Source organism: Patagioenas fasciata, chromosome 12 (genome assembly GCF_037038585.1).
Source record: "Patagioenas fasciata isolate bPatFas1 chromosome 12, bPatFas1.hap1, whole genome shotgun sequence".
Taxonomy (NCBI): domain Eukaryota; kingdom Metazoa; phylum Chordata; class Aves; order Columbiformes; family Columbidae; genus Patagioenas; species Patagioenas fasciata.
The window spans coordinates 18,929,807-18,952,475 of NC_092531.1; the positions used below are offsets into that span (position 1 = coordinate 18,929,807).

At 38.5% G+C, this 22,669-nt stretch overlaps 1 protein-coding gene across 4 annotated transcripts in view; it reads right to left on the reverse strand.

Annotated features, from left to right (window-relative positions):
- The window catches only part of MCTP2 (multiple C2 and transmembrane domain containing 2), a 104,709-nt gene that overhangs the window by 20,370 nt on the left and 61,670 nt on the right, over nt 1-22,669 (reverse strand). For all 4 annotated transcript variants that reach the window (XM_065847658.2, XM_071814001.1, XM_071814000.1 and 1 more), the window contains one exon: nt 2,563-2,685. In XM_065847658.2, the coding sequence (XP_065703730.1) occupies nt 2,563-2,685 (123 nt within the window). The remainder of the gene's footprint in view (nt 1-2,562; nt 2,686-22,669) is intronic.

Here is a 22,669-nt window from a genome sequence, read left to right on the forward strand (position 1 = left end):
AATGAACCAGCTGGTATGCCAAGGCTGAGGACTCTGTACTCAACTTGTTCCATCCTCATTGCGACAATGACTGTGTCCTCCTTTCAGGGCCATTACTGGAACATCAGACTTTAGAAAATACATTAGTATGAATGTAATCAATCTCACAAATCAGAGTCAGATTTCTATTCAGCATTATTTCCTCCCTTACCCTTCTATGCTGACAGATAGGGGAGAAAACAAAAGACTTGGCTAAGGCTGGAAATTAGGAGCACTTGTCTTTCAATTCAGGTGTTCAGGTATTTAATAAGCTGAGCCTTTAACAGAGCCCTCAGAGTTTTTCTCGGTTGGTTAATAGGTACATTTGAATCAGTATACTACAAGTTTAAATACAGCAAACATGCAAAGAATATGAATAATCACAATAAAAGATGATTTGGGTTTTTTTGTAGGGGGTTGGGTGTTTTTGGTTTGGGGGTTGGGTGTTTTTTGGTTTTGTTTTTGTTTTGTTTTGGTTTGGGTTTTTTTGTTATTTTGTTAGTTTTGTTTTATCTTTTCCTCCAGAAAAGCAGTTGCAGCTAGTATGCAGGAGGTACTGAGAGCTCAGATACCCAGATTTACTCTTTGGCTCTCTAAAATACCTTGAGTAGCTGAATTAACACTGATCATGGTTCACATTTCTACAGAACCTCTCCACCTGTAAATCATAAAGCATTTTACCAATATTCATGAATTTAGCCTCCTGGCAACTGGATCACGTGTACAAGGTTAGTACTGTTATTCCCTTCTTATAGCACAGAAATCAGAGATAATTTGAGGTCCACTTTGGTGAAAAACTGATGCTTACATTCTTCTATGTACACAAAATGTGCATTCTAGCACACAAAAACCAAAGGCAGTGCACATGCAACCAAGGGCTCAGGATGCAAAAAATAAATGACTGTGTAAAAAGCGTTGGTATTTTGAAGAAAACCTTTTCTCATCTGCAGGACAGATGTGACTGGGGGAGCACCTGATTGTCTATTTTTGACCTACAGATGGTTAGAATCACAGACACACATAAAAAAAGAAATCAGGTAATATTAAAGGTACTTTGACTACTTGTTCCATATGATCCCAATCCTGCAAAGCACTTTGGCAGATGTGTAACTGTTTATGCAAAATGCATCCCTGAATTTCACGGCATCACATTGCTCGCAGGATGCAAGTGACAGGGAAAGGGCCAACGTTCTAATGGACCTTTCTTCAGTATCGCTACGATTAACTTGCATTTTCAGATACAGCCTTTTTGTAGCATCCACCTGACTGATGTACTACTCGGTTTTGGTGATTTATGTGAGACGCTCCTCACTTTGCAACAAACTCACCACAGGTTGAGTGATGGGTGCTGGAAGGTATTCTCTGTTTATTTTTTCCTAAGTAAGTTATTAGTATATTATATTGTCTTTTGTATCAAAATCAAAAATAACTGTTTGCCTGGGATCCTCCCACGTGAGAAGTTGTCATTTTCATGATGAAATAAAGTAGTCACTGAAGACACAGAATATTTTTCTACATTTACCTGGACTTGGCTGAAATTGGAGAAAGGGATTTCTTTGATCATTTGTCTATGTCCTGGTCTGGATAATGAAACTTTTCCTATTTTCTAACAGTCTTTCCACTTGGGAATGGATGAAAACTGAACTAGGAGCAACTTTTCTCACTACAACTAATAAACCAGCTATTGACCATTTAAATTCTAGGATATTATTTCTTTGTCTCAAATCCACGTGATTCATTTGGGTAAAGGTATTCTTCATGGGTACAAATGTCAATCATCTTTTAATCAAAAGTTATAAAGGAGCTATAATTTAGCCTGCATTTTGTTACCGCACTTGTTACACATTTAAAAACAGAATATTACGGACATCCATGAATTTACTCTCATTTCTAACTGTAATTACCATTGTTATGCAAGTAAAGACAATGGTCAACATCAAACAGCATTTCATACCCCAACAGTAGCAGTTTGCCAAACATGTTGCAATTATTTTTGTATTTAAATATTTTTTTTGTCCTGAATCATGTTAAAAATCAGGAGGCTAAATTTCTGGGGTGGAAAAAAGCATTTGTCATTTAAAAGTGGGGGGTGGGGAAGAGGCATAAGAGCTTCTTAAAGTCTCAGATCACAGGACAATGTTTAAAAACAACTGACTTCTCTTCCAGCTTCTACTGACTTTCCTCTTCTGTGACTCATGAATCATCAGCATGATGCAGGGTGTAAGAGCAGTAGGGGCACATGTTTTGGGGACTGATTGCTTTGTAAGTCAGTCTTAATTCAACTTAGTTAAAAACATTTGTAGTTATTTAGCAAGTGAAATCCCCCTCCTACACACTCTCATCATCTTCTCCTACTGCTCTGAATGGTTTATTGCTTGAATTGAATCCGGAAAATTGCGAGGATTGAGGTTTCCTTTCAGTAACTTCCAAATAAAAATGCCATTTAGCTACACAACTAGCTTAATACCATTTGAACGCAAGACATTTTGTTCAAGGGCAAATTCAAGCTGTGGCTGCCAGAAATGCTCCTGCCACTTTACTTGCCTGGGCATCTTGGGTGTTATTGACCCTCCCGGTTGTGATGAGGGAGAAGTTGTAGGCAAAGAGCAGCAGCAGAGCCAGGGGCACCATGTACAGTTCCACGCTCCAGACGGTGACCACAAATACCTGGGAGAAATACAGAAGCAGAAGGGAATACATATAAGTGTTTAAAGAGGAAGACATATGAGAGGGACTTTCAGTCATAATCCCTATGTACACTCATTCTTGAAGCTCTGTTAACCTCATTCGTATTCTTATTTTGGCAAAGAAAATCTGTTCGCAAAGTGTGCTCTCTTTCTATTCTGTTTGAATCCATTAGGCTGCCATTTGTTAGCTTCTCCTCCCTTGTTTCTGGTGAAGTACGAGGCCATGAACATAAGGTTAGTCTGAAGGTTTTATTTACTCCTTCCTGAGACCCCATCAAGCCTGAAAGCCCTTTGTTCCTAGTGCATGAGACCCACTTACAGAGGTAAACCTGCTCCACTCCATCAAACCCTAATTGCCCGGGGGTCTTTCACAGGCTAAAGGAGAGTTTCTTCCTCTCGTGCAACAGGAGCCATCCAGCTCCCCTGTCACTCCAGGGGGGATGATCAGCAAATATAATTTGTTTTGATCATTTATCCACCTATGTTCTTGGCATAGCAGCATGAAGAAAGGACCATCACCTTCCAGGAGACAAGGTTCTCAGTTGCATGCAATGCGTTATTTTGGAAAGGGATTCACTAAACCTAGTCTCCATTTTTCAGCATAGCATATTTTAATCCCACTGGTTGCTTGGAGTCTCTCTGCCCAGAAACGGTATGAATTTGTATTTGGAGTGGCATCTAACAAAATCCACTAATAGCAAAACCAGAAGCCAAATTTTGACGTTCTGTTCTACAAATTGGATCAGTCAAACATGTAACTAACATGATGGGGATTTTAAAAAAGCACTTAGAATTTTTCAAAAAAGTGATACCAAGCCAAACTGCAATCCTGTCTTACAAGTACCAGTGATACCTGAACAGACTCCAAACTTGGAGTGGCTGGCAACACAAAGTTAATAAACTAAATCCAGAACTGCCATAAACTGTATGTTGTGATCCCATTTCCTTTTCTACTCATAGAGAGTGTTTCCAGAACTGCCTAATGCTGGTAGTAATGTGAAGCTATTTTAAACGATCTCCTTTAAAGACAAGTCACAAACACATTTATTTGATTTTTTTCCCCCAAAGGAACCTGGAGTGATCAGAAAGGGGAAAAAAACCAAACAAACAAAAAACAAAACAAAACAAAAAAAACACACACACACACTTTTTTTAGAGTAATACAGGTAGGCGAAAATTAGTCAGATGCAGCTAATGCATCTCAAACCGCAACAAAAGGAAAACTATGGGTGATCAGAAAGCTAAATGTCTACCTCCATTCATCCTGGGCCTGTCAAACGCTACATATAAAGGCAACGCTGGTACTTGTAGAATGGGATATTTATGGCAATGTATTTTGTGTTATGAACCTGAAAGTCTAACCATGCGGTACCAAAGAAGCGCTTCCCAATGCATTCAGCTGAGTGAGAATTCACATGCCTACAAAACAGCAGCTGTTGTAACTTTTATACAAAAAGACTTGTCTGACATCAGACAAATGGCCATTTAATATCTACAAAACATAAAACAAGAAACAATGACTGTACATGTAAGCCTGCCCAAACAGCAGTTGCATTTTCTAGTGAACCTGATTTTATGTTAGCTGTTGCTATGCAAGGAATTAGACTGTCATCCAGTTCTTGGCATTTGTAGGCCAGTAAAACAACCTTTGAGATATATTCATTTATAAAATGGGCTGACATCCAGACAATATATCCCCATACTATTGATTTGCAGCACAGGAACATAGAAGAGGATTTGGTTTTGATTTATTTTTTTTTTCTTTCTGATCCTGCTTTTCAACATACTAAAAAATTAGAAGTGACAATGATTCCAACAGCCACATTTTGTGTGTAAGCAAGGCAATAGAAACACAAGAACCCTGGCCAAGAAGGCATGGTACTTGACCTGTCTTACAGGAGTCTCACATGGCTTTAGTTAATAAAGACTTCAAAAAACGTGATATTCCAAGCTAACAAGTCTTCCATAAATGAAAAGTTCTAACGTGAAGAAGTTCCTCTGAAACTGTTCCAACTCCCTTGGATTAATCACTACTTGTATTGTAAGACAAAGTGAAGGTGATATTAACTCCTGCCCTACCTCAAATGTCACCCTAAAGAACAAGGACTTGTTATTGTACATTTATATCCAGATATCCACCTCAGGTATTGACAGATAAAAATAGACACACACATATAAATATATATCTGATTCTTATGTAAACTCCTTCATGGAAATTCATATTGCCAGGTATTAATTCAAACCATTTGCTTCAGCCTGTTGGAGGAGGTTGTATTTACATCATGTCCCTGGGGTATTAGCAAACTCAGTCTTAATGCAGCAAAAAACTCCACCAGCAGTCAGCTAGGCAAAGTCCTACAGGAGTCAATGAAGCTCTTGAAGAACTTCTCTTCATTCATTCAATTGCAGGACTTGAACCAATTTTAGTGCATTTGTCACCATCCTATACAAACATCACTCTGCTCAGTTACAAGTATAATACAACCTTGCAATCACGGGTCATTTAGGCAAGATACAAAATCAGGACCTTGGTGATTTTAGATCCAACAGTACATTTTGTGTATTATTAAGTTTCAGACCCTAAATAAAACTTAAAACCTAATTACAAAATCTCAGTTTAGTCTCAAATTGATAGCTGAGGCATACTGTCACATCCTTTCTAATGCTGACTGAAGTTGCTGAGTTATAACTCAGGCAGTGATGCTCTGATAGAGCTCCCACATCTCAGGAAGAGTCGCTTTACTGGTACCACCGCAGTAGAGGCAACTTTCATTACTGTGACACAGAACAAGCACAAGACAAATTCAGAAATTATTTCGCCTCAGAGGTATGGGAAATGATTGCTATGAACATACAGTACATAATAAAAGTTCAGAGGGTGTTTATAAAATGAATAGAAATACGTTTGCATTCTAACAGCCTTTTGAGTAGTTCTGCAGCACCAGCTTTCAAAGCAGCTCCCAATCAGGCCCATGTGCTATTTTATCAAATCTCATGCAGCCCCCTGACACTGACTACAGCATCATCAGCCCTGTGATATGGACACCCGCTTCTCAAATTACAAGGTTCTCAACCATGCATGCTTTTATTTTCTCCCTACTGATACCTTATGCCTGGGAGAAGCTCCTCCATTATCCTCCCTAAGCTATTTTCTTAGCAATATCTTTGCCCAAAACTCAACAATAGTTCAGCTGCTCATGTACACAATGGCCAATACAGGCAACAACATCATCTTGATTTCTTATAATCCCTAATCTGCCTAATCCACAGGCTGGCAAGGGAAGTCGTTAACAGGTTCAGATCACTTGCTCGATATCACGGAATTCAGGGCCAGAATTCAAGTCTCAGTTTCAAATGATCTGGTTTTAACAAATCTTTTTTTTTTTTTCCCCCACAATATTTCACATCATCATTAGACCAAGTTCTGTCAGACGTAATCCATGATGCCATTGACACCTTTTCTGCTGGGCTTTATACTGAGAATGAGAGAAGTCAAAACACAGTAGCCAATTTCCAAAAAAAAAAAAATAAAACCAAAACCAACCAACCAACCAAAGTCTAAAAAAAGTCAAACAAGTGGAAGCTGCTTTTCTATGTTACTCCTTTTAATGCAATTTGAGCATATAAAAGTCTATTATAGAACTGTGCAATTTAACTCACAGCATTATAGAATAATGATCAAAATAGAAACAGAAATGAGATAGACATATCTAGAGGGGGAAAGAAAAAAAAACCAAAAGGAGCTCTTGAAGCTAATATTTAGACTAGAGGTCTACCTAGAAGAGAACAGCAATATCACAGCCTTGGAGAAAGGACCACTTGATTTCAGCTGATTAATGTGTTGCTATTTCAAAGGGCCTAATAGCTACAAGTTAAAGCTCTAGAGGTTTGGAAGCCATTTCATCTAAAAATCATTGAAGAGGGGTCCAACTGTTCCTGTCAAGAAGCATGGAGTTTGAACAACCATGCGAGTGGCCCTTTTGACAGCAGTACAAAAGATGAGAGAAGGCAGTCTCAACCGAAAGTAAAAACAAACCCTTAGAAACACGTTTCAAATCCGTTTTTTCTGCCCCTCTGGTTCCAATTTAGGATCTGACTATTAAGAACAGATTTTGGACGAGTGTCTACTAAAGTATGCCCATAAAACATTTGTCACCAGCAAACCCACAGTCATGGGATAGAAGAGTTTCAAGAGGTTTAGAAATCTGGCATTAGAGAGAATTTTCTGCGTAATTTTTCTACACAGTAATTATAATTTAACTCTAAAGTCCAGGCTCTTTTCAACCTGGTAAGACTTTGTGGAAAAGTAAAAGATGCTGTGTTGTGTGACAGAATAATTCTTGGAAAACAACAGTGATGGGAGAAGGAGAGGGATATATTCCATCAGATGGAAAAAATAAAAGCGAAAGGAGATTAAATGCATGCAAGGAACCTATGGTAAAAGGTTATTTTCTCAGCCAGTGTAGACTCCAATGCTAACGAAATGCCTCATCAGCAAAGCTGTGAAAAATATTATTTGAAACTCCAACTTTCAAAAACACACACAATTTAACTGAATTCTAAACTACTAACAGTTTGTCAAAAGTTTCCTTGCAATTTATAAACATGGTCTATGCAATTCATGAAGTCAGGAAAAAACCTTGAGCTGATGCTGCTGTCAATGTCCAAGCTATGTCTTGAACTAAACCAAAACACTGATTTTGATTCGATACACAAAGACACACTCCCCTTTATTTGGAGGAGAAAGGAACTATGTATTTTTAGCTTATCTCTGGGTTGTGTAGCCACAGGTTGCCATGTACACACAAATGGACTCTATAAAAGGGGAAAAATTTCTGCACCTAAATATTCTGGGACATACTCTCTAGCATGCTTGTTTCTTTTAAGCTTTCAGCCCCTCTGCCCCAAACAAAATAGAGGATATTAGCCAATAACATAAGATACTGGCTCCCCAAAAGGGCATTCGAATCCCTTGGAGGCAATAAGCCTGTCAACAACAAATTATTTCTGACAGATACTTATGCCTGCCCTTAGAAAAGGAGAGTAAAAGAGTAGGGGAGAGAATGAACACACTCATATAGAGCAGGAAATTCACACACATGTATATATATCTGTATATACAGAGGTATCCTTCGAGATACGGGTAACATGGATGCAGGAACATGTCAGCACTGCGCCCACACTGAAATCAGGGTACACGGTGTGGGCTCTGCGTGATGTGAGCGCAGCAACACGGCTTGTGCATTGGACTAGTGAGAATACTGAAAAAAAAAGAAGTCTATAAAAATTATGGAAATGTCTACTATAGCCCAACCTCAGGGCACGGCAAATTAAGGTTGAGGTAGTCACATAGCATGTATAGAATTTATTTCCCACTGAAGTCCTTGTCCTAAAGATTATTTTTTTTTCTATTTTAAGAACAGATCCTCTTCCAAAGATGCATTCCAAAATCACTCTTAATATTAATAAAACTCTCCTTCCCGCATCTGTATGATGCTCTCAGCGTGCCATGGCCGGGTGAGAGTGCTCCTCTGCCACCTCATAGCCACCAAGCTGGAGCTCAAGGAGAGGTCAGGCACGAGCAGAGTTGCTCTCTCATTGTGATGCAATAATGAAGAACGTGGCAGGAAGATAAATTATACTTAAATAAACCGGCACTGTCAGAAGAAACCTATTTTCTTTAGATTCGATTTGCTTTTTGTGTCTGCAGCAAAAGAACACAGAGCATCTCAGCATTGGTATGAAACATGCGCTGTATTGAACAGCAATGACTAACATCAAAAATTATCTGGAGGAATAGAGGTCTTCAAATATTTATTCCACATTACAAATTATCTCTGCATTGCTCCACACAACAGTGTACAAGTTACTGATTTTTTAACGGTGTATCACAGGCAAAAAGCTTAGCCCAAGCTCTCTGTTGCAAGGGCAAACACAACTGGAATTTAAAACCAAAGACACACAAATTAAAAATTCACCTAAGCACCCCAAAAACAACCCAAAACATCACATTGTGCCCTAAAATAACTCCGTCTGTATTACATGCATGACTGCAGAGATCTGAGAAGTAGGAATAAAGGATATCTTTGTACAATTTGCTATCATGTAAATATAGCTGATTTTTTTCTTTCTCTTTTTTTTTTTTTTTCAGAAGATGCTTTGGGTGACAGGAGCAACACAGCCATGCTTTCCCACCTCAGTTGTCTGTGTGGGCTAAATGATACAACTGTGAAGCCACGTCCTGCTGCCATCCCCAAAGGTCCCACCCCTGGCTTGTCCCAGCCGCAGTTCACTGAGATAGTGGCCCAGGAGGAGGTTAAGCGGGGAGGAAAACCCAAGACACCCAACTTGTGCTTAACAATTTATGTTACGGATGGAACAAGGAGGATACAACAAGGAAAGGAAGTAACAGAAAAAAGTCTTCAAAGAAAGGAGGCAGGAGGATGGGAATTATACTCTCAGGGTCACAATTTTAACACCAGTTTCAACATTCAAAAAGAAAAGAAAAAAGAAAAAAAACATTGTCCCCCATTTCCAACAAAACAAGACATAAAACAACCAATAAAACAATCCCAAAAGAACATACAAAAAAATCTCATACTGTTTAAATCAATTTGTGTTAGGGCCTTTTTTATCACTGTCTGGTTTAGACTCTTCAGGGGGATCTCATTTTCTTTGCTGCTGCTAGGAAGTAGAAAACTCATTTGTGTTTTAAATGAAAGCTGTGATTCATGTGCAATCCCAGCACTCTAAGAAATGGCGCTTTAAGAAAAAAAGTATGTTATTCTGCAAAAGTCACAGAAGAGTTGACAATATTACAATCTGTTCTCCACCACCCTCTTGGGACACCGCTGTTGGTAACTGCATCAGGGAAGGCTGGGATGCTATGCTTCAGACTGCAAACACAAAATGTCCACACTCTGATCCTGAATTATTTTTGTCATTAACATGTTCAATGGCTTTATTTTTTATTCATAACAATGCCTGGAATCAGAAAGAGACAAACAAGAACAAAATAAAATCAAACTAATTAAAAAGTGAGCATTTTCCTTTATTTTCATTATTTTGGTTACATTAATGAGATTAGCCAGCCGAGGGAATTAAAAACAAGATCCTTAGAGAACTTCCTTTAAGGATGGGTCAGGGAAGAGCCGCTTGGTTCAAGTTTATTTCACTGAATTTATCACCTGTTAAGTTTATGTACAAGTTAACATCCATATATTGCATTCCAGGCATTTGAAGATTATTTGTCAAATTGTGTGGATGATAATTTTCAACACAAAAGGGGGCATGTTCTGGGGGTGTCATCTTTGTCCTTTAAGACAAATACATTTAGACCCCAAAGTCTAACAACCCACCAGGAGTCTAAATGGGCACCTCTTTACAGTCTTGAGGCTGCTACTTTCTCTTCATCCCTAACCCCAAAAGAGGTTAATCAAAACAAAACCAACTACAACACAAGTTTTGGGCTCTATATTTGTGTCAGTACAATAATTTAAAGACTTTAAGGCTGCAGACACTGAAAAAATAGCTGTTTACTGGCATGCTGAGTGCTCTAATTTTTCCTTCATGCTTTTATCTAACGTATTTTACATCTCCTGTGCCAAGTAAAATACAGTTAAAACCCTCAAGCAATAAAGCTTAAAATTAAAAACAACAACAACCAAACACAAAAAAGGGGAAAAAAAAAATCACAACAGTTTTCTACCTTTTGGGGTAATGTGGTGGGAGTGGGGTTAAGGGAATAAATCCAGATGTTACTTCTAAAGGGGTAGCTATCACAGGGAAAGGCAGTTGGGGATGGTCCTCAAAGTGGGGCTGGCATGTCTAAAACAAAAAATATGTTGTTTTATATTGTAGCTAAATTAAATGGTCATTTTTATCTCTAATGTTTTGGTTTGTTTATCAGCAGGGTCATAGTTTTGGAATTACTCTCACACAGCAATCTATTTGCAGGGAAGACAGGCATTATGCAAGTTAAAAGCCTGATCTTATTGTAAATAATTCTTCCAAAAATGTCAGAAAAAAATATCTGTGCTATTTAAAAGGAGGCAAAAATGTAGGTTAATTTTATTTATTCTGGATAAGGTGAACACCTTAAAAGGGTCATGAAAAAATTTATCATTAGCCGAGCTGATAAATGTCCACTTACTTTGGAGACATATTTGTTAACATCGTGAGAAACATTAGCAGTGAGGGTCAGGTGGTGATGTAATTGTACAGTGAGTGGAAAGAGTATTTGGTGGAAATTTTCTTTAACTTTGGGCTCTCAACATTGGGTTCCAGTTGGCAGCAAATGGGAGGCACAAACGACCCATTTAAAATACATTAATGTCTTCCTCCTTCACAATCATAGCTGTATTAGAGCTGAATGAGTAAAGGAAAAGGGCTCTCTAATAAAGCAAGTATAATGTTTAATTAGGCTTAATTCAGTGTTCAGTGACAGGAGGATCGCACATAAGCTCACTTCCCTGGGAATCTCCAAATATGACATGGAAAAAAAAAAGGAAATCAAACCCAAACAAACAGGTTTCAGTAAACCCACATAAATGAGAAATAGACACTTGTACACACTAATGCTGTAAAACTGTCTGGTACCCTCTTTTCAGAAGCCTCCAGAAACAGAAATGTTTCCAGACTGAAACATACCAGAAGGAACAAAAAAGAACATAAATTAAAAAAATTAGAAATTTAAAAAAAAAAAAAATCTCAGTAAACACAGGTGACAAAACCAGAAATTTAAAATCACCTATGACACACATATATAAAGCAGTAAGATGAGATGCTTTCAGGCAGAGAGTTTCAGATTATTCTCTTTCCTTGTGCTGTACTCATGGGGTTCCCCACCACAGCCCCAAGCTGGAGCCCAGAAGGTCTGTTCATCTACCCAAGACCCATTTCCCAAAGTCAAGAGGAGAGCAAATATCATCACTAAACCCCAGCCCCCCACACACCTGACACACACCCTGGACACCCAGACCAGTGATTACAACACATTTAAACAATTTCAGCAGGTTCATAATCTGCTGTGTGACAAAATTGCTTCATTACAGAACAACCACATGAAGATGACTGGGAGACTCATTGTAATTATACCCTAAATATGTTACTATTGTAAGCTAGCAACAACAGCAGCGACACAAAATACTCCTAAGTATTGACAGTGTGACTGTGTAATAGAGATTTTCCACTAGCAGCCCTGTAGCATCTTGCTTTCCGAAATAGAGAGCGATCTAAACAAAAAAACCTTGCAAGACTCCTGCAATTTCAGGCAGCTGTTCAGGTAAAACTAAAGCCAGAAGATTGTTTATTTTAATAAAGCTATTATATGTGCAGTTCCAAATTAGGAGTGGCAGGAGACTAGGGGATGCCTAAACCATCACCACCTGTTTGCCCTGAAAATCAATTAAAGTCACACTATCGCAGCAATCCCTTCTTAGCTAATAAAAGTTATACGGCTTCAACATGCGACTTTAGGTGCTTTGTGGGAATGTGCCTGAAATCTAAATCCTTAGTCTCATGTTACTTCGATCCTAAACACAACTCTGAACTAACCACTGTAAAGCTTGCCTTTTGGGGGTTAGAGAAGGTGTTAAGGGAAAAGAGTTCCCGAACTGCTGTTTTGATGCAGTGGATTGAACTAATATTCAGTAAATTCTAACAATCCAGCCAAGAGCATTACATAGAGTTTTAAGTAGGAGAAAACTGAAGTCCTTTATGACACATGCCTGTTCAATATATTCTGTGCTGCAGAACAGATCCAACTTTGCAAGTTGAAAGCAAGGGCAGTAGAGACATCCCAAGTGTTTTAGTAATTAAACGAATATGCATAATGAACCATATGCCCAAAGGGCCTGTTCTTCATGTGGGCCAGATTTTTGTTTGAATTTTTAATTTTTATATACAGATGAAACATTTCATGTAATATAGCAACAGTGCAAAGGAACACGCTATGCAGGAAGGGAAGGAGGAACTACCCATGTGAGAATGATCAGAATACACTTGATGAATTCTGCTCCTCAATTTCCGATTCAGAGCCAAGAGGGCTTTTTTTTTTTTAAAAAAAAAATCCTTTTCTCCTTTGAACAGCTGTATTAGTCATCTGCTCAGAGTCTAGAAAAGAGGCATTTATATATGTATATTTATATAGGTCATATTTATACATTTATATGTATGAAATGGATTATAGACACCAACATATTTAGATGCTGCAAGACTAGCAAAAACACAGACACTATCTCAAATTAAAAAGCTTTGGATCCACCAGAAAAAAATAGCTACAGGATGGCTCTCTGTTTGGCAGGACCTGTCATGTTGTGTGAGCTGCAGTGAAACAGGACACACATCTGTCTGTGAAACACGAACGGACATGTTTAAAAAGATGGTTCAAATTCCACTACTTTTACGATAACGTTACCCTACTGTGAACAGAGACCGTGGCCTTGTTGCAGAAATATTAACTCTTCCAAATTCTCTGGGGGTTGAGATGCCCTTCTCCTTTCTCAGCAACATTCACCTTTTTTTCATCCCTTGCTTTTAAAGGGCTTTTCCAAGCAAAAGAAGCATCTTTTGCAAACATAAGCCACTATAATAGGTTAGTCCTCTAAATTAGCAGCAAGACTATTTGGTACTGATTTTCAAACAGCTAGACTGCAAAGTAATAATCCAATTCTTTTAAGTGGCTCTGATCCATTGGACAAATTCCTATTTTGCTTTGTAAAACCAGTGGTGGGGGTCAGGTACTTGTCAGTGTGGACACGCTGGTTAAGCAGCAGAAAAACTTTCTTGCACAAGCTTTATCTGATTGGGGTTTTTTTTTCAAATACACGATTTAGGTTCTACAAACAAAAAGAAATAATAAATAAGTGGTGTTAACACAACAGCATCGTCTGGTATATGCACTGACCTAGTACCACAGAGATGTGGTGGGAGAGCACCTCTAAGGGATGCAGACAATAACGTGATCCACTCCAGAATTAGAAGGGTGACTTTTCATCAAACTAGCAGAGTTAAACTTTTTGTAGGACTTTGAGAGTTCCCATCACTAAATGTAAGTGACCCGGCATGTAAGAGCAATCCTGTCCCCAACCCTTAAAGTATTTAAAAGCTGAAATAATGAAACTGTAAATAATGGCATTTGTTGCTCTCGGTCCTAATTCAGGGTTCACGCTTTTGACGTTGCCTGGTTTACGTGATCTAGTGGTCTCTGCGGAAAGACAGATAAACTTCAACGGCTGTCAGAAGACAAAAACTGACAAGGAGCATCACCTTTGCTGACTGTTTAAATCCTTTAAGGAAGTGTTGGAGCAATTAGAGAGGGAGTCTAATCTTTGCAGAGTGCATTAACACTCTCCGACCTCCCAGACAATAGATCAGACCTCAGACACATAATGCTTCCCTAAGGCTTTTTAACCAGAGCATTTGATCTCATAGTCACTCCATATGTGCTACCACAGGTATCAGCGGGTAAGACAGCATTCACTGGGCACTGAAGGACCATGATCTCTGCCAGCATTCATAAAACTTTTAAAATAAAAAGCAAGAAAGCCATCACAATGCATGCTGTTACACAACTACTACTTTCAGAAAAAAAAAATATATATAAAAAAATTAAACAATCCAGAGTAGCCCTGCAAAATGCCTTCATTTTTATTAACCTCGTATTTCCTTTCTGTTTATTTCCCAGCTTTGCAACATAAGTCTGTTTTTTAAAAAGCATAGACTAGTTCTTTATTCATAGGAACAGTTATCTGATGATAATTTCAAAATACTTCATTTCTTAACCCCTGTGGAGGGACTTGATGGAAAGGGAATTAGGAAAACAGGTCTAGTTTATTAAGGAAATTGAAATATATCATTGCACATAATTTTCCCAAATGTGGATATGGAAGTATCTGGGGAAGTTTTCTTAACTGCTAGAACAAGTCATCATCTAATTCCTGATGGGCATGTTAAATACAAAAAAGAAAAAAAAGCAGCTAATATCACTGTATCAATTATGCGTTTCCCATTTAGTATTCTAAACATTTTAGGAAAAACTGCGTAGTGTATTTTATTAATGGAATTAGACTTCCTCATGTCATCGTGTTCTGACAGAAGGCCACGTCTGAACCTCTTTCATAAGGACAATGCACAACAGGGTTTTAAAACCAGCTAAATGCATTCCCACCCACTGCTAAAATTGGGTGCTGCAGCCTCACTAAGCAGTGATTTCCTTCCTCCATGCAATATTTTTGACGAACAGTGCTAATTAACAATACCTTACGATAATCTATTAATGCTTTGTATTAGCTGCAGGGTTTTGTTTTACTTTTCGAGACCTACAAAAAGTGCCTTTTGTGAAGTACCCACATTACAAATAGTTTTTGCCGCTGCTTAAATGTGTATCTCAAATTTGTCAAGCCAAGTGCATCGCAAATGACAAAAAGGTCACATATACCTAGTATATTTAAAAACAAACAAGCCTTCAAAGTCAAAGTGTAATGCAGTTATTTCTAATCTGAACAAGCAATAGAATCCATGTAATGAAAGTTGACAATTGGCTTTGATACAGAGCTGTGCAGCTCCTCTGTTCCATTAAAAGATGAAAGCTGAAGGAAAGTACATAAGACAGCAAATTCTCCCAAAAAGCAAGTAGAAAGTTCTGAACCTGAGCTAACAGAGTAAATAAAAGCTGTTTTAGTGGAGACTTTTGCTCACATATGACACTCATCTTTCAGTAAACATGCTGATTATACATGGGTAATATTAAGGCTAAAATAAATCAGCATATTAGACCAGGAGAAAACACGACATGTTTTACTTATTTATTAACACGTCCCCTAATCATAGCGCTGCCTTGAAAAGAAAATAAAGCTAAGCTTGACTGCAGTGTAGATGCCACAATTAAGATTAACAGATTTAATTTCCATGAAGTGGTGGGGGAAGTGATCAAAACTGTATTGATGCTACTGATATCAGTGTAATCCTTTACTGTGGAAGTAGTCAAATTTTGTAATAATTAATAGACAGGTTTTGGTTCGTTATTTAACTATGGTTTGTTGTTTGTTTGTTATTTAAGCAGATTCCTGGCCTTTTGTAGTTCTCCCATTGTTCCAGCTTTGTTATCCCACAAATGCTGGAAAAAAAAAAAAAACAGAATTGGGACATATTCTGATTCAGGGCATTTTTATTATTATTATTGTTAAAGAACCTGAGAACTTCCTGGTTCCTTAAGATGAACCTGTCAGTCGAAACAAATCTCAGTTGCTAATGAAGAAAAACTAAAAGGGAACAATTAAAAAAAAAAAAAGAAATTTGCTCTGTAGCTTCTATACTAATCCCCCTTTTATTTCAGATCTTGTAAAGTATCCAACTCTTTCTTATTCAAAATATAAGAGAAAAGTCCCACAAGAAGTAGAACAGTCTAAGAGAAACCCCTCAAGGTGCATCTGTCTCCATCATAAAGCCAAAATATTGAACTACCTTCAAATAGGAAATTTCTTCCAGTTGTCAAGATTTCTGCAACTAGCGTTAGATTAGCACTGGGAGAACGGGTGAATTACATTAAAAATAAAATAGTTCAAGCAAGAGGAAGAAAACCTGCCAGAAAAATCTGACAAAAGCCTGAAATGCCAGAGCTGGCTCATTCCTGAGGGTCTGTCGCCACCTACAGGACTTTTCTCCTCTGTTCGCACAGGATTTGCCCCAAAATGAGGATGGAGATTTTTAACCGATGTTAAACAACATCGGTCTGCTGAGGTTAATGGAGTTAAAGTAATTTAAACCACTTACAGACATGTATCTGCTTATTCCCTCATTCCAGAAAAATAAAAACTGTCTATATGTTTCAAGGGAATGCCCTGTTCTTAGCTTACATCTGTGTTAAAAAGTAAGGGTTTTCCCTTTTTTATAAATTAAAAAAAAGAAAAACCAAAACAAAACACAAAATTCTGATGAGGTTGCTCCACTGATGACAAGGGAGATCATAGACAACATCTACAATCTTCCTGTAAAACTAAATGCTTTAAAATAGTTTCTAAGAGGTGCCAGGCCAAGGTAATGTGAATAACAAGACAAAACCAAGCAGATCCTGACTGAAAGAAAATCAATACAGCTGAGGTTCTGGGGGAAAAACATGCACACTAAGAAAGTAAAGGATTTTTACCTTTAATGACAATTTCATTTCTTTTTCATAATAGATACCATGAGTTTCTACTTTTCTTTGTTTGTTTGGACTGAGCTGTAAGTCTTCTTTCCATACAGCTTTCAGTGCAAATCCATGCCAAATTTCGTGAATTTGGCACATAAGCTTCTCAAATTCTGGTATTTCCAACAGTAGTGGGTAAGTAATGAGTCCCACATAGATACAGCATTCATTAAACTTTGAATATTAATTTCATCTTTGTTTATGCAATTTCTAATGTATTAATGAAGTGAACTTTCAGGAAAGGCAACAGGCAAACTGGGAAAATAAGTATATGGACCCTGACTTGGAATACCATCTCTTTAGGACCAGATAAGCTAGCAAACAGTTACAAATAAATTTCTTGTGTTTTTCAACATACCAGTCAATTGATAAGAGTTACAAATTACTGTTTTCTTAAAATTCAGAAGACACTCAAGACATTTAATCTGAAGTTCCTCCAAAGAATCTGAAACTGCAATAACAAAGACACCAAAAGAGAATAAAGACAGCATCCAGGCAGTTTGCACTTCAGTCTTTCCCACATTGCTTTGTAGTAAATTCCCCACATTGGGGTGTAGGTTTGTAAGGTGACAGAAAGAGTCATGAGCTAAATTCACCTTTGGCATAAGCAAGTTTTGCAATTCCATCCAGTGCTGCCTTCATGGATAGTAACTTGATATTTTATAAAATAGATAAATAATAGTCGAAGACACAAAAAACCCCACCTTCTTAATGAAATGCTAATTTGTGATTAGTCTCACAGCTAGAAGAACATAGCAGATCTGCTAACGAGTGGTTAGAAACAGGAGTTCAGCAATGTTAAATCTACAAAACAAAACCAGCAACAGTACTACTTTAACCCTGCCAAAGCAAAATAAAGATATTAAAGAAGAGAAAACAAAAAAAGAAAAACGTACAAACCAGCATAATATCAACAATAATCTCTTACAAAACTTCAGAACTTCAAAAGGCACAAGATGTTGTATATTTGGGGGGAGGGGGGGGAAGAAAAAAGAGGGCTTCATAAATCAAACAACTAAAGTACAAAACAATATAGCAAACTCCAGCCAGACCACAAAGAGGGTTCACTCTTCATAAACATCAGATCAGGCAGCTAAAATTATTACCAAAGCCCTCTTGTAACTGTCACCTGTGGTGGGTATAATTACAGGCTACTGCTGCAAGCACGCCCACGTCATATGGCAATAAAAGGACCTACAGCTTGCCAAGCCCAGGCAGACAATGGAGAACATCCACCACCTGACGAGAGCCCAAAAAGATCAGCCAGGGAGACCAATAAAAATGACAACTTCGAAACAAATGACAAAGCTTCAACCGCCAAAAAAAAAAAAAAAAAGCAATATCAAATTAGCTGGAATGCAAGCGCCAAGCAGAGTTCTCCAACAGGTCACAACTCCAGCAGAAAGCCAGTCAGAACTGTTTGCAGACGCATTTAGTCCAGGGTTTAGCTATAAAGAGCCCTTTTTCATTAGTGCTTTTTTTTTTTTTTTAATTAGATAAAACATTTGCATTTTTGGGCTTGCTTTTGTGAGCTGTCATTTGATAGGCAAACAGATGAAAACTACGTATTTCTAATCCAGTTCTGGAGACAGACGAATCCATGTATCTCTATGCAGGCACCTTCTAGGGCTATATCAATATACTCTAACAAAGCTGAATTTCTTCCTTATTGCACATTCCCGCTGACCAGTGGTATAAACACTTATCCTCTCACAGATCTGGGCTTTTACCTAAATACTTGGACTATAACGTTTAACACACAAAACCCAAGGTATTAAAAAGTATTAAAAAACTTTATCCAAGTAAAAATGACGCAACACAATTACAGAGTGAGAGGCAGGGATTTGAGCCTGTCTCATTACCACACGAGGGATTTGTTCCTATGCGATGCACGTAAGTTTTGAGCACATCACACAGAAAGCACAACTGCTCAAATAGATGAGCACTGCACAGAATTGATTTAAGAGGAATCTCCCCAATCCCAAAAGCAAGAGACTATATAGAGTAACCGACTTGTGAAAGAGGTCAATAGAAAATGAGTATTACTCCTCAGATGCAAAATACAGTTTTATTTTTATTTTGGAAAAATTAACTGGTAAAAAGGCAAATTCCCAAAACCCCTGAGCTGGAAACATAAGACCATCTATCCCTTTTAAAGTTAAAAAGGATATTTGTATTGGTCTCTGCTCAGCTCCAGCTCACCCTGACTCCAAAGCTTCAAATTTCGCTTTTTAAATTTTGCTTATCATGTTTGTAAGGCTTAGAGTGGTTATTTCCTTATTAACTTTGTCCTTGTTTGTTCTTGCATTTTTGAAAGAGCTGGAAATAACATGTGTTTACTTTACTGTGGGTCTCTCAGCATCATCAGTATCATTGTTGCTATTCCAGGAATTTTAACTGCTGCAGCAAAGCAAAACCTGGGATCTCGAAATTAAATCGTATTCCCCTCAACCACAGAAGAGTAATACTGGAAATGCAAAAATTGCTGGGAGAAGGGTAAAACCATCTCATTTAATTGTCTAGAGAAGCCTGTTTCTCATCTGAGCCATCACTTGCATGTGTCAGGTACCGTGCTCCTCACGGCTTTGCAGGCACAAAGGGGGATTTTTCACAGGCGCTGCCACAAGCAGTGTGGAGGGAGCAGGACATGAATGTTTCCTCCATCATTAGGAAAACACTTTTACTGGGATATAATAGCTCGAAATAAAAACATACCTCTGATCCAGCCTCTTCAGTGGAGTTCCAGACAATAATTCTAAAGATGTGCCTTTGCCAGGGATTTACAGAGGAGAAGAAAAGTTAGGGGCTCTCAAGAATTACTTACTTATTAGGTCAAATTCCTGAAACCCTGCCTTTCACTGCTCCTCTAGCACCAGCTCCAGCCTTAAATATGAACAATTGTATTACATCAGTCTGTTATTTTACAGCTCCTCTATCCAAATAGGAACTGTTCGTCCCTTTGCTGATTGCTTCTTTAAAACTGTAGCGAACACAAGCTGCAAATGAGTGAGAAAAGCCCTTAGCAAAAGCGCTGCAGTAAAGTGGAAGTAAAGACCATCTCTTTTGCATTAATACTTTTTTTTTTAAGCTTTCTCTTTTTCCAAGTTCCCTATTCAGTGTTTGAAGAATACTCATTCTTCTCGCTTTAGGATTACATCTATTCATTTTATTTAGCTTTTTTAATGTGGAGACATTTTAATCTACTATTACTTTAATGCTGTTCCCAAAGAGTTTGGGAACAATGATTTATATTTCATCTTCAGCTGTGAGGATGAAAAAAAAGGGGAGGGGGGTAGGAAAAAAGACTATACGCTACTCATCAGTTACACATGCAGTCATGGCAGGGTGGTTTGTGCTTTGTGTCAGGGAACGGCTTGTTCAAAATTAGCAGACAATTCAGGGGGAAAATAAGAAAGATTTTAGGAAAGCTCATGTGAGTACGTCTTCCTTCCCCACCCTATAGAGAAGTGGTTTATTATCATCTACTTGTAAATCACGAGCAAAGTCTTAGTGAAAATTGTTCTCTATCCTCTGCTCGGTTGGCCAGAGGTCCAAGAGATATTTGGTGACTCAATCTCTATCCTCAGTTGTTTGGCTTTCAGAGCTGTTACCGGTCTCCCTTCTCCATAGAGTCCTCATGTTCCCTGCGAAAATTCTGTCCCAAGAATTTCCACTTATTGAACTATATCTCCCTTCCCGACTAGGGAAAAAAAAATAAATCATTTTGTGTTGCAAAACAATGCACAAGCTAAACTGGATGTTTTACGCACAAATTCTTGTCAAGTCCAGGCTTGAATTGTGCTTAGTACAAACAGACTGGAACATTTTGTGTTTTCTTGGGAAAGTCTAATCATTCCATGCAGGAGACACTTGTCCACATGCAGAATGAAAGATTTACCCCAAGTAAACTCCAGAAGGCTTAGATTTTGGGTTAACAAACATCTTTCCTGAGGGAAAAGATTATTTCCCTCTCACTGATGCACAATTAGCAATTTTAGAGGACGCTGTCAACAAGCTAACGGCCCTTCGCCTGTAGGTCATCAGTATAAATATAGCCCAGCTCAACAAAGATTAAAAACTGTTCATGTCTAATAAGATGGTTGGCGTCTCCTCTGTGATATTAGTTTAACTTGGCTCAGATCCAGCTCCCATATCTCAAGCTTAAGTGGCAGCGTGCGAAATGGCACATTCAGCAGAGATGGCCAGAAGTTCATGGGCTGCAGAGTCTAAACTATCTCTCTGCTGCTCTCCCAGATAAGCACTGGAGCAAACTGGGGCAGTAATGCCCATATAGGCAGCCTCACCCAGCTGCAATGTGACTCCTTGGGCTTCCAGTTCCCACAGCTCAAGAGGCCCCCACCAAAAAATGGGGCATCCTCCAGGTCTCTCTGGATTTACAAAATGGAGAAGGGTGCCAAAATCTCACCTCTGCAGCAAGGAGATCAAAGCTGAAGTTTGGGTTTCCTGCTGTGTCCACAACCCCCAGCAGCTCTACTGGGCATCCACAACCTGCAGGGCTTCCCTGCTCTTGTATCAGCTGTCTTTTTGGGAAGCCCAAACTGCTCCAAAATTATTCCACACCTGTCATTTTCCCAGTTGCCCATCATTAAATAGCTACAGGCAGCCTGACCAGAAACTCCACATTTTGAACACATTGCGTTGCATCACCACACATTCCTTCCTTTCCTCCTGGTACTAACCCATCATAAAATAATTAATCAGACACACTGCGATGTCACTGCAAAATAAATAAATACTGCCTATGCATGCTCAATTCCTTGTCTGGCCAACCCAGGCTGCCAGCTAGGGCTGAGCCTGAAAAATAGCTCCCACCTGTACCCAACCTGGCAGCAGCCTTGATTAGCAAAAAGCCTAAACCTGATGTAGTGAGACATGCTGCCAGTAAAAATGAAGTATGCTGGCATGGGTGAGTGTGCAGGGACCCTGAAGGAAATGAGCAGCGAGCAATGCCAGTCACACCAGAGGTGCTATGGTGGCTGGTTTCCCACCATTTGCCTGATCCTGTCAATGTCTCCTGCAACTATCATGCAAACTTTAAAAAAAAATACATATGATAGTAAAAATTCCAGTCAATATATCCTTTTAATTTGCACCAGATTATAGTTTTTTTAATGCAATTACTGTAATTTCATTAAATGACATAATTACCATTAATGCAGAGAAAACTGTCAATAGAAGGTGTAATTATGTTGTATAAAATCACAAGTACAATGTGCAATGATGCATAATTCCTCATGAAAATCATTCTGTGACTAAAATTATCTTTTAAAATATTTTTAAAATACATATTGTACAGTAAGAATGATTCAGTTGTTATGGACTTAACTTCTATGACCAGGGAAGAAGGGGGAGCAGGGCAGGAAGGGGGTCTTTTCACACAGAAGGAAGGACCAGGAATTCTTTTTAAAAGTGCTACAAAAAGGTAAGAAAACAAGTTTTCATATGCCCGAGCAGGGAAAAAACCAAACAGTTTATAATCATACAGATATACAACATGGTTTATAAGCATATAGCATAAGCTTCAGTTTTTTGGACACCAGTAACTCAGCGTGGAAGTCACGTCTCAATGGAGAAAGGTGTGACAAGAGGAAGGAGTGATGAGGACCAGGCTAAAACTACAACACTCACCCTGGAAACTGGCAGCAAATTGTCCAGGGTGGGATATGAAGAGTGTCAGGCACACGAGAAGAACCATACAGAGATATACTGGAGTATGTGTCTGGGTGACTTCAGAACAAAGCCCTTTTTGAAAGGC